The following is an 11,550-nucleotide window of genomic DNA, read 5'->3' as shown; positions in this document are numbered from 1 at the left end:
TGAGGTGTGCAGTTGGAATGATAGATGGGTTCAAGGTGGAGGTGGGATTACATCAAGGATCAGCTCTGAGCCTTTTCTTGTTTGCAATGGTGATGGACAGGTTGACGGACGAGATCAGGCAGGAATCTCTGCGGACGATGACGTTCATGGATGACATTGTGATTTGTAGCGAGAGCAGGGTGCAGGTTGAGGAAAGCCTGGAGAGGTGGAGGGATGCACTGGAGAGAAGAGGAATGAAAGTCAGTAGGAGCAAGACGGAACACCTATGTGTGAACGAGAGGGAGGACAGCGGAAGGGTGAGGATGCAAGGAGTACATATGAGTTTAAGTACTTGGGGTCAGCTGTCCAAAGTAACGGGTAGTGCAGAAGAGAGGTGAAGAAGAGAGTGCAGGCAGGGTGGAGTGGGTGGAGAAGAGTGTCAGGAGTGATTTGTGACACAATCTGGTGACTGTTTCCCAGCAGCTGACAGTAGTAATTTGTCTGTGACTGGATCAGAAATATTACATCCTCAAAAAATGTGTCATGATGCAGTGAAATGTCGCCTCGTATTCCTTTATTTTATTTTATACAGCAGGTGTAAATGTCATAACAAGAGACTGCAAAGAAAAATATTCCATAGCTGGACAATATAAGGGACACTTAAAAGCCAAACCTGGATGACGCTGATCACTGGTTTTAACTTTCTGTAGTCAGATTTGACATGCTTTGTGTCAGCAGAGTCATGTGCTGTAATGATTTTATTTTCTGTGTTCATATTGTAAAAAATAGCATGTCGCATGAAACAGGCTTGTAACGGTCTGATTAAAGAAATTACTTGGATCACTGGATTTTTCTAAAAACTATTACTCCTAAAATTATTTCAGGAGGAATATTCAGGATTAGAATGAGATCTAGCGCAGTGAAAAATTTAAACTAATGAAAGAACGTTTTCAGAACACAGCATTCGCAAAATTACGCTACATAGACTTTATAGAGGATGTCCCTAAACAGTAACAAGCAGCCGTTCATTATTGTACAATCTGGTCTACAAATCTACACAAGAATTTTACTTCATAATTTATTATTTGACCATTTAAGATATTAACCATTGTCATTTCATCTGAAGAATTAGGGAAAGTGAAGATGACCTCCCATTTAATGTGAACTACATGGACTATTATAAAATACAGACATTGAGAGAAACGTCTCAAAACAGGCCTTTGTCTTTCTTCATGTGTAACTGTTTCCACTGTGGAAGACCCACAAACTCGTCTCTGGACATCCCAAATGTCTTGTTGAAGTCCGGGTCAGAGAGGTGCTTCTGGAAAGCAAGCGGTGGAAGCATTAGAAAGAGATGCAGATCTGGTTGTGACCGTTCTTACACCTGCAGCATGACGCTGCGGGACAACAGGTGTGCGCTGGTCCTGCATGTAAGCCCATCAATTCAAGTCCTGTTGGAACTAAAAGTCTTGTGTAAGATTAACGTGCATGCCATCCTGCAACTAGTTACTGACATCCATTTTCATAATGACATCCCAACAATGGCAGGTACATGAGGCACTTAAACAGAAACCACACCTGTCAACCTGAACACACTAGATGAAGGGAGGCGGTGATGGAAAACCTGTCAAAACATCTTTTTACAAAGTAGTCGCTTATGCCTACATACACAAAGTCATTCCAATGGTTAAATAAGGGAGATCATGAAATGCGATAGGTTTATATAGACCTGCTCCTCTTACTTATAAGAGGAACGTTCTGTTCTTATTACAACATAGTGTTTGTTGTTTCGCACCGTTTGACTCCCCAGCCTATATATGGCTAATATGCATATATGCATAATATGGGGGGGGTTGCATGTAACTCATGCAACTCATGTAATAGATGACCATAGATGGCTTTGGATCAATGCCTCTGGGACACAAGCCAGGGCCTGATCAACCCTGGCTGGGTCACCTGAGTGAGTGTGTATGATGTTGAAAGACTGGAAACACCCGAGGACCTGAGAAAACATCCCTGATGATGTGTCCCAGTGCATCCTAGGATGTCTCTTCCAGTCTGCCAATTTACTGACTTCTTTCATAACGCAAAGCCATGTAATAAGCGGGATAATCCATTCCGAAGTGGTCTTCAACTGAAAAACATGTTCCCTCGCAGGACGAAAAACCTGCAGTTATTTTTCACTAGAGAACCACCTCGATGTGGATTATCCCTTACTAAGTGACAGTAACACCTTCATTGCTTTTGTCTGTCTTAAACATGCCGCCTCACAGATACCTGACTTCTGTCATCATGCTGCACCGTAGGCACCTGAGTGAGGGAGCAAGGGACGTTTTTACTCCCTCCTTACCAGAGGCGTTTCCTTTCAGATGTTTTTACTCCCTCCCTACCAGCGGCGTTTCCCTCACTAACCAAACTGTTATTTGAACATATTGAATCATGTTCTCTCTCTTGTTCTGTGTTCTGTATAATGCAACATGTCACGGCTCTCTGCCTCGTTTCTTGTTAAGTTCCTTCAAACTGGTGGAAAAGCACCCCTCTAAAATATTTGGAAAACTCGACTGATTGACAGATTTTCTAGGCTTTCGTGGCTACACCATTACTTGATGTAGCCACGAAAGCCTCGAACTTTAAAAGCTATTTTGAAAAGTCAACTGCCCCTGTCTTTTAGTATACTTTACAGAAAGCGTAAATATCCTACAAGTATTGTTTGTTTTTTGGTATTGAAAGCTTGAAAAACAAATAACTGCGTCAGCTGCAGGCCACGTATCTCCACGAGGAAGTGATCTGATAAAAAGTGAAAACATTCAGCTAGTGTTCTGCAGCTGCTTTTATCTTGCAGTTCATACCATCAACCTGTTTGCAGTTCATACCATCAAGCTGTTTGCACTTCATACCATCAAGCTGTTTGCAGTAGAAACTCTCACTGGGTGTAGAAAAAAAGAATTTCATTCTGTGTGTCCTACACAAAGTGTTGATATGAATTGTTGACATCAGGTTGTGCGTATCATTGTGTACAATACATACACAGAGAAATAGGCTATTTAATTCTAGAATATTATAGAATGTGTCATGTATGAAGACATTTCATCACATCACACCCAGTACCTCCCCCTGTCCTCACCGTCTGAGATAGCAGACAACAGGTCTTTCCTAAAGTCTTTGGATTGTGAAGCAGATATGAAGGATTAATCCTCTCAAATCAACAGTCCTAATTTAATGCCCCCCCACACACACATACATAAACTACCTCTTTATGGGTGGGGTCAACCCCCTCAGGCAGCTCATTGGCAGGCTTGTTAATCAAAGCCTCGGGTGGGTACATGTTGGAGCTGCTGTCATTCTCAACACAATTCTGCTCCTAAGAGGTAAAAAGAATTATAAAGTAATGAAAACCTACACCAAGTTAGTGAGGTTGCTGACATCTAAAGGTTAAAAACCATATAAAAGTTAAAAACATGGCAGGCTGGTCTTGGTACCCTGTGGTGTAAGCATAGCAGGATAAACACAGCTGCAGTTAATAACATTATTAATGGATCTGTTTAATTGAATTGACAGACAAACACACATGATGATGACAGATGTAATAAGAGTACATCTGTCGCCATATTACAATGCTGGGATTGCAACTATTCGCCAATCCTCTGTCAATAGTACACATGGCCATTGTAACTCTAGTTAATGGTCACACCATATTTGCATATGAAACTGGTCGTTGGTTTGTGTCGTTATGCCACTGTATTGTTTATAAGGGTGGGGACACCTGCAGTCACTCTATTGTTTATAAGGGGGGGGGGGACACCTGCAGTCACTGTATTGTTTATAAGGGTGGGACACCTGCAGTCACTGTATTGTTTATAAGGGTGGGGACACCTGCAGTCACTGTATTGTTTATAAGGGTGGGGACACCTGCAGTCAGGTGAGACTGAAGAGGTCACTTAGATGATGATGAAACATATCTGTCATAAATGTTGTGTCCAGATGAACCGATTCACCTTTCTGTGATTTCCTTATCTGGATTATTGAGCATGCATAATGATCCTCCGGTCTTTACTTTTTTAAACACTGAAAATAATCTTTGGTGTTTTTTTACAATTTCTCCTTTTGAACAATTTCCCCATCTGGACAGCATCCTCAGATAATGACATTTGACTGTCTGTATCCTCAGATAATGACATTTGACTGTCTGTTGCCACAGGCTGGGAAATGTTGTTCAGTGATTTGGTGATGCAACCAGACCTTGGAAGAGATTGGTAGTAATGCTGGCAAGATGGCTACAGCCCATAAGTACCTGAACTGCCTCGAAAATCTGAAAATAATGAAAACTTCGTTTCCATTGTCACAAGTGCTTGCAAAGGGTCCAAGTAGTATAAGGGTCAGGATATATCGTATACGACATTAATTAACGAGCTTGAATGAAACCATTGCTTACGTTTGTAACATGAATTGGTGATGTTACATCTCCCAGCTCCCTCTTCATCTCTTCATAGGATCTGCCTCTCTGAAATAAAGATCCACAGAGTTTGCTTTTCAAAAATTCTGCTGATATATGCACATAAAAGGGTCGATTTTTTTTTAACTTACGCTCCACTTGTAAGGGTCCCAGGCAGTGAACCAGCCGGTAAAGGTGGGGGGTTCATATCCTTGCTTGATTAAGATGACCGGAGTGTGTGAGTCCCTGCTCCCTGGATGGGTACGCAGGTATTCCTGGCTGGTTGCCACCGCTTCCCTCCGCTCTACTTCATTGGCTTCGTGACCCACCCAGAGAAAGACCTGGATATCACACAACATATGCCAGAATCAGGAAAAGACAGCTGTCAGTCAAAAGGGATTCTCAATGTCAACTTAAGACTTGCATCAATAGTCCTTCTGGTGCTTGTTGAATACAGAAGGTGTCGCTATTGAGCTTTCATGGCGAGAAAATCAAAAGTCTAGGGGCGCTCTGACACACATGTAGTTTGTTTGCTTTGTTACAACTCAGCGACTGATTCAGTACACATGTTCGGGATGCGGGTGGACTGTAAGACCTCAGCCTCTCGCTCCTTCTGATTTTCTCCCTGTGCATCTTTGATGTTGTCGCAGGAATGAGGAAAAACACATGAGACCAAGGCGAGTTTGATGTTTATTCCTCAACTCCAAAAACCAACTGCAGCAGGAACAACCCTGCACCGGCGAGCCCGGGAACGTAAACCACGCCCCCAGCTCACAGTCCTGCTGGGTGAGAGGCATAGCCCCTAGTGTCCGCCACACAGCCCCCCCCCCCGAACACCCAGAAGGGACTCCTGGAAAGAAACTTAGTGTCTCAGCGCTGCCTTGAGCGACCGCTGAAAACGTTCACACAAGCCGTTAGCCTGAGGGTGATACGCGGTAGTGCGGTGTACCTGCACACCCAAGGATCGCGCAAGTGCCGACCAGAGCTCTGACACAAACTGGGGGCCCCTGTCTGAGGTGATATCTGACGGAGTGCCGAAACGGGCGACCCAGGAGGAAAGAAAAGCGCGTGCAACATCCGAGGATGTTGTGGAGGATAGAGGGACAGCCTCTGGCCACCTTGTGGTCCGATCTACCTGTTGAGATATAACACCAGTGTATTTGTATGACTATGTGTTACTGTGTACTATTATTTTGTTTACGACTTTGTTTGTCCACAAGTGGGCGGTGTTGCGCTTGCATGCGTGGATTGATTACGTCACTGAGACGCTGTTCATTTTCTTCTTCTCCCAAAACTACCGAATAAACGGAGGCTGCATTTTTCCCTCCAGCAGAAGTTCGGTAGTCAGTACGATTCTTTATAACGGTTTAATAATCCACTTCATCTGCGCAGAGATAGACATAAAGTATTAGTCTAGTCTTCTAACAGGTTATGGGCCCAGATAACGTTGGATTATTTAGTAGTTTGATAAAAGAAGTACACGAAGTGTGATAACCTCGGATGGCGGGATGCGCGCAGGTTAGCACGGAGTAGCAAGTTAGCAAGTGTGACGCTAGTTAGCATCGAGAGAGGCTATCGGGAAGCTAACGGAACGCTAAGCTAAGCTAACGCTACCTAGGGAGATGGAGCGAAAGAAGAGCAGGTGGCCCACATTCAACGGACAGGCCCATGAGTATGAACTGTGGGAAGAGCGAATGCTCTGTTGCATGCATGGTGTGGGGCTGAAAACCACCATTCTTACCGAGCCCGCGGGACCTTTGACAGCGGAAGAGCAGGCCCTAGACGAGGAGCGGAACGCGGACGCCTACTGCGCATTGGCGCCTTTATTGGACAACACAAGCTTGGGATTGATCTTCAGAGAAACGAAGAACAACGGTAGAGAGAGTCTACGGGTGTTGCGGGAACATTACATTGGTAAGGGCAGACCCCGGATTGTCACTCTGTATGTAACATTGACTGGGCTAAAGAAAGCTGATAATGAGACGATAACCGAATACATTATCCGAGCTGAACAAATCATTACGGCTCTCAAAGGGGCGGGAGAAGCACCGAGTGAGGGACTAATGATGGCCATGGTGATGAGGGGGTTACCCGAGAGATATAAGCCATTCACTCTAATGGTGACACATGGCGACAGTGAGTTGACATTGGGACAATTTAAGGCCAAATTGAGAAACTTTGAGGCGGCTGAAGATGTAGCTAATGCTACAGCATTGGACGAGACGTCCGAGAGGGTGATGAAGGCCCACGCAGCGCCTAAGAAAAAGCCAGTGAAACGCTGTGAGGGAGATGATGAACAAACAGTGTGCTGGCGATGCGGTGACAAAGGCCATCGGAAATCGGACTGTTCACGCAGCGTGTGGTGCAGCTTCTGCCGGATCAAGGGTCACACGGACAAAGTGTGCAAGAAGAAGGACCACGCTGATGGAGCCAGGTGTGCACGCGAGCAAGGTGGCGGCGGCGGTGGTGGTCACGGAGCAGGTCGAGGTCAGGGACCGGGGAATGCTGCGGAAGAAGAGAACTACATCTTCAGAGTGCAGGCTGGAGAGACCAGCTCAGCAGGACCAGGACGACGGCAACAGTTCAAACCAGGATTGATTGTGGACTGTGGGGCTTCTTCCCACATAGTCAATGATAAGAAGAAGTTCAAGAGCTTTGACAGCTCGTTCGAGCCAGAGAAACACTGCATGGAGCTGGCGGACGGTAAGCGCACCTTTGGTGTGGTGCAGGGCAGGGGAGATGCTACGGTATGTCTGCTCGACAGTGAGGGGCGACGGTGTAGAGTGACACTGCGGAACGCACTATATATTCCATCGTACCCCCAAGAGGTCTTCTCTGTGAAGTCTGCGACAGCACACGGAGCCAGTGTGTTCTTCGAAGACGGCAGAGATGCCCTGATGTCACCGGATGGTACCAGGTTTGACATTTTTGTACAGGGGAAATGTACTATTTGCAAACTGAATGTGTTGTTGAAAAGTGCCATGTGAGCCATGATATAGAAACTTGGCATGAGATAATGGGCCACTGCAACTATGACGATATCATAAAGCTACAGGATATCACTGATGTTATGCATATAAAGGGTAAAGTGTGTAAACCTGACAAAGAGTGTGCAGTATGCATAGAAGGGAAGTTTACCCAAAACAGGAACAGGAAATCTACAGACAAAGCCAAAACAACAACGGGAGTTGGTAAACACTGATTTAGCCGGTCCTGTGGCAAACGAGTCCATTAATGGTTTCAGGTACATGCAATCATTTACAGATGTGTGCACAGGGGCAGTGTGTGTTTATTTCTTAAAAACAAAGAGTGACACAGTGCAAGCGACCGAGAAATTTCTGGCAGATGTAGCTCCCTATGGGACAGTGAAATGCATAAGGTCAGATAATGGAACTGAGTTTACAGGCAAGGAGTTTCAAACCCTGTCGAGACGGAACAAAATAAGACATGAGACGTCCTGCCCATACTCTCCCCATCAAAATGGCGTTGCAGAGAGAGAAGGACGCACACTATTCGAGATGGCAAGGTGTATGCTAATAGATAGTGATCTACCAAAGAGCCTCTGGCATTACAAGAGGCAGCCCACACCAGAAACAGATGCTTCAACAAGCACACAGGCACTACGCCATACACGGCAATGACAGGAAAAAAGTGCAACATGGCTAGAATGCAAAAGTTCGGGACAGAACGCTATGCTTACCAGCAGGACAAGGGAAAGTTAGATTCTAGATGTGAGAGGGGGCGTTTTGTAGGACACGACAAGAACAGCCCGGCCTACCTAGTCTACTACCCTGACCAAGAGAAAGTACAGAAACACAGACTAGTTAAATTTGTACACAAGGCAACTAGTGAAAATGAGACTCAGACACCAGGTCTGCACCCAGAAGACTGGGTAAGAGAGAGAAAGTCTGTTGAGACAGCTGCAACTCAGCCTAGAGTACAGAAAAATGTACAGACTGACGGTACACAGTCAGCACCCGAGGATGATGACGAGGAGCACCCAAAGGTGACGTCACAAGCCTCAGCCAGTGGGAGGTACCCCCAAAGGGAACGCAACCCTCCGAGATACCTGATTGACTATAGTCAGGGCGACAGTGATGACAGCTCACTCACTACTATAGATTATGCATACAGGGCAGTGTGCGGTGTCCCTCTGACCTTTAAAGAGGCCATGGAATCGCCAGAATCAGAAAAGTGGTCCAGGGCAATGGACGAGGAAATGGAGTCTCTAAGAGACAACAAAACATTCACCCTTATGAAATTGCCAGAGGGCAAGAAAACAGTGGGAGGAAGGTGGGTGTATGCGATAAAGACAGATATAGACGGACACGACAAGTACAAGGCTAGATTTGTAGCAAAGGGATATAGCCAGAGAGTTGGGGTGGATTATGGGGAGACATTTTCGCCGACGGCCAACCTAACAAGTGTTCGAGTGCTTCTACAGAAGGCGGCTCAGTATGACTTGATTTTACACCAGATGGATGTAATGACGAAGCCCGCATCCAAGGTAAATCTGAAGACATTTGCTAAGGCAATGTTTGGTGTGTGAAATGTGAGTGGTATGGGTTATACCAAGTTTCTTTTCATTTGTTCTATGAATATGAAAAGGTATACAGTAAGCACATGATTCATAAGTGGGAGTGTTGAGATATAACACCAGTGTATTTGTATGACTATGTGTTACTGTGTACTATTATTTTGTTTACGACTTTGTTTGTCCACAAGTGGGCGGTGTTGCGCTTGCATGCGTTGATTGATTACGTCACTGAGACGCTGTTCATTTTCTTCTTCTCCCAAAACTACCGAATAAACGGAGGCTGCATTTTTCCCTCCAGCAGAAGTTCGGTAGTCAGTACGATTCTTTATAACGGTTTAATAATCCACTTCATCTGCGCAGAGATAGACATAAGGTATTAGTCTAGTCTTCTAACACTACCATTGTGAGCAGGTGCGTAAAACCCTGTGAAGAAGGTAGAGGGCCCACCAGGTCCACATGCACGTGGTCGAAACGTCTGGCCGGGATCGGAAACGGTTCGAGGGGCGATTTAGTGTGCTGGGACCTTAGCGCGCTGGCACGCTACACATGCAGCTGCCCACCCCTTGACGTCCTTGCGGAGGCCAGGCCAGACGAACTTGGAACCGACCAACTTCAACGACGCCCGAACTCCAGGGTGCGAGAGGGAGTGAATCGAATCGAAAACTCGACGGCGCCAGGCCACTGGAACAACGGGGCGGGGACGGCCGGTGGAGACATCGCAGAGGAGGGCAGGACTGCCTTCCTGCATCACAGCGTCCTCTAGCTTGAGACCGGTACACGTTGACCTAAGGGCAAGGATGTCCGGGTCGCTGGGCTGGTCGGCAGCCATAGCGGAGAAATCCACACCGAAGTGCACAGGACACACAAGCACACGCGACAGACAATCAGCAACAGGGTTGGACTTCCCGGCCAAATGCTGAATGTCCGTTGTGAACTCGGAGATCGCCGCTAGGTGGCGCTGTTGAGCAGACCACGGCTCAGTCACCTTGGACATGGCAAAAAATCAGCGGCTTATGATCCACATAAGCCGTGAATGGGCAACCCTCCAACAGGAAGCGGAAATGCCGGGTTGCAAGGTACAGTGCCAGCAACTCCCGGTCAAAAACGCTGTACCTGCGCTCGCTATCTCGCAGTTTGCGGCTAAAAAATGCGAGTGGCTGCCACGCATTCGCCACACGCTGTTCAACCACAGCCCCCACGGCTATGTCAGACGCATCGGTTGTTAAAGCTGTGGACGCCGTGGGTGTGGGATGGGCGAGGACGGCAGCGTTAGCCAGGGCGCACTTAGCTCCGTCAAAGGCCTGGACCTGTTCGGGAGTCCAGTCGACAGGGTCGTTAGCCTTCTTAAGCCGCAGGGCTTCGTAAAGTGGCTGAAGGAGGTGGGCAGCGCGAGGGAGGAAACGGTTATAGAAATTCACCATGCCCAAGAATTCCTGCAATGCCTTAACAGAGACCGGGCGGGGAAATTCCGCTACCGCTTGCACCTTAGAAGGCAACGGGACCGCGCCTTGCGGCGAAATGCGGTGACCCAAGAAGTCAATCACCGGCAGTCCAAACTGACACTTGGCCGGGTTGACTATCAGGCCGTGTTCGTCCAGACGACGGAAAACCTGTTTCAGGTGCGCCAGGTGCTCGTCAGCTGACGGACTGGCCACTAATATGTCGTCGAGATAAACGAACACGAAATCAAGGTCACGCAACACCGAGTCCATCAGCCTCTGAAAGGTTTGCACAGCCCCCTTCAAGCCAAAGGGCATGCGCATGAACTCAAAAAGCCCAAATGGGGTGATCACTGCGGTCTTGGGCACGTCCTCTGCGCGCACGGGAACCTGATGATAACCGCGCACCAGGTCCACCTTAGAGAAAATAGTGGTACCTGGCAGGAGATAAGTCAGCGGATTATTATCTGTCCAAACGGTGAAGCTTTGACCCTTCAGCCAGTGGCTGAACTTTTCACAAACACTCCACTTCAGCGCCATGAACTCCAGTCTATGAGCTGGATACTTCCGCTGTGAGGCACTGAGGGACTTGCTTGCAAAACCAACAGGTCTGGCCTTGGACTCTCCTCGGGGCACTTGAGACAGCACCGCGCCGAGTCCGTCCAAAGACGCATCGACCGACAAAATGAAAGGCACCTCAAAGTCTGGATGGGCAAGCACCACACACTCCAGTAACATCGTCTTCAACAGATCAAATGCTTCCCCACATTCCACCGTCCAGTCTGCGGAGGTAAGCTTACGGAAGCTGCCATGGGGCTTCTTATCCTTAGCCGACCTCCCCCTCCTCTTTTGTCCAGCTGTAAGGGCGAACAGGGGCTTAGCCACGGAGGAGCAGTTCGGGAGGAAATGCTGGTAGTAAAATACCATACCAAGGAAAGATTTGATCCTACGAACAGAAGGCGTGCACCCATCACCTTCCATGAGATCCTGCACTGTCATGTTGGAGATGACCTCTACTTTGGAGGGATCGACAGACACACCTCCGCCATCAACCACGTGGCCCAAAAACCGCACCCGCTTCTGCAGCAGATGACACTTCTTCGGAGCCAGTTTCAAGTTGTTCTCCCTCAACCTCTGAAACACAGTGCGGAGCCTCGATAGAG

The 11,550-nt window shown here is 47.3% G+C and overlaps 1 protein-coding gene across 1 annotated transcript in view; it reads right to left on the bottom strand.

The window, feature by feature from the left end:
* Nucleotides 1-906: 906 nt before the first annotated feature.
* Nucleotides 907-11,550, bottom strand: part of avil (advillin) — an 80,439-nt gene continuing 69,795 nt past the window's right edge. Inside the window, exons 16-19 of the mRNA XM_056272934.1 lie at nucleotides 4,564-4,752; nucleotides 4,412-4,480; nucleotides 3,230-3,340; nucleotides 907-1,300 (exon numbers count right to left, since the gene is read on the bottom strand). Coding sequence (XP_056128909.1) covers nucleotides 1,187-1,300; nucleotides 3,230-3,340; nucleotides 4,412-4,480; nucleotides 4,564-4,752 — 483 coding nt within the window. The 3' untranslated portion in view covers nucleotides 907-1,186. The remainder of the gene's footprint in view (nucleotides 1,301-3,229; nucleotides 3,341-4,411; nucleotides 4,481-4,563; nucleotides 4,753-11,550) is intronic.

Source organism: Lampris incognitus, chromosome 2, assembly GCF_029633865.1.
Source record: "Lampris incognitus isolate fLamInc1 chromosome 2, fLamInc1.hap2, whole genome shotgun sequence".
Classification (NCBI taxonomy): Eukaryota; Metazoa; Chordata; class Actinopteri; order Lampriformes; family Lampridae; genus Lampris; species Lampris incognitus.
This window is presented reverse-complemented; position numbering and strand designations above follow the sequence as displayed.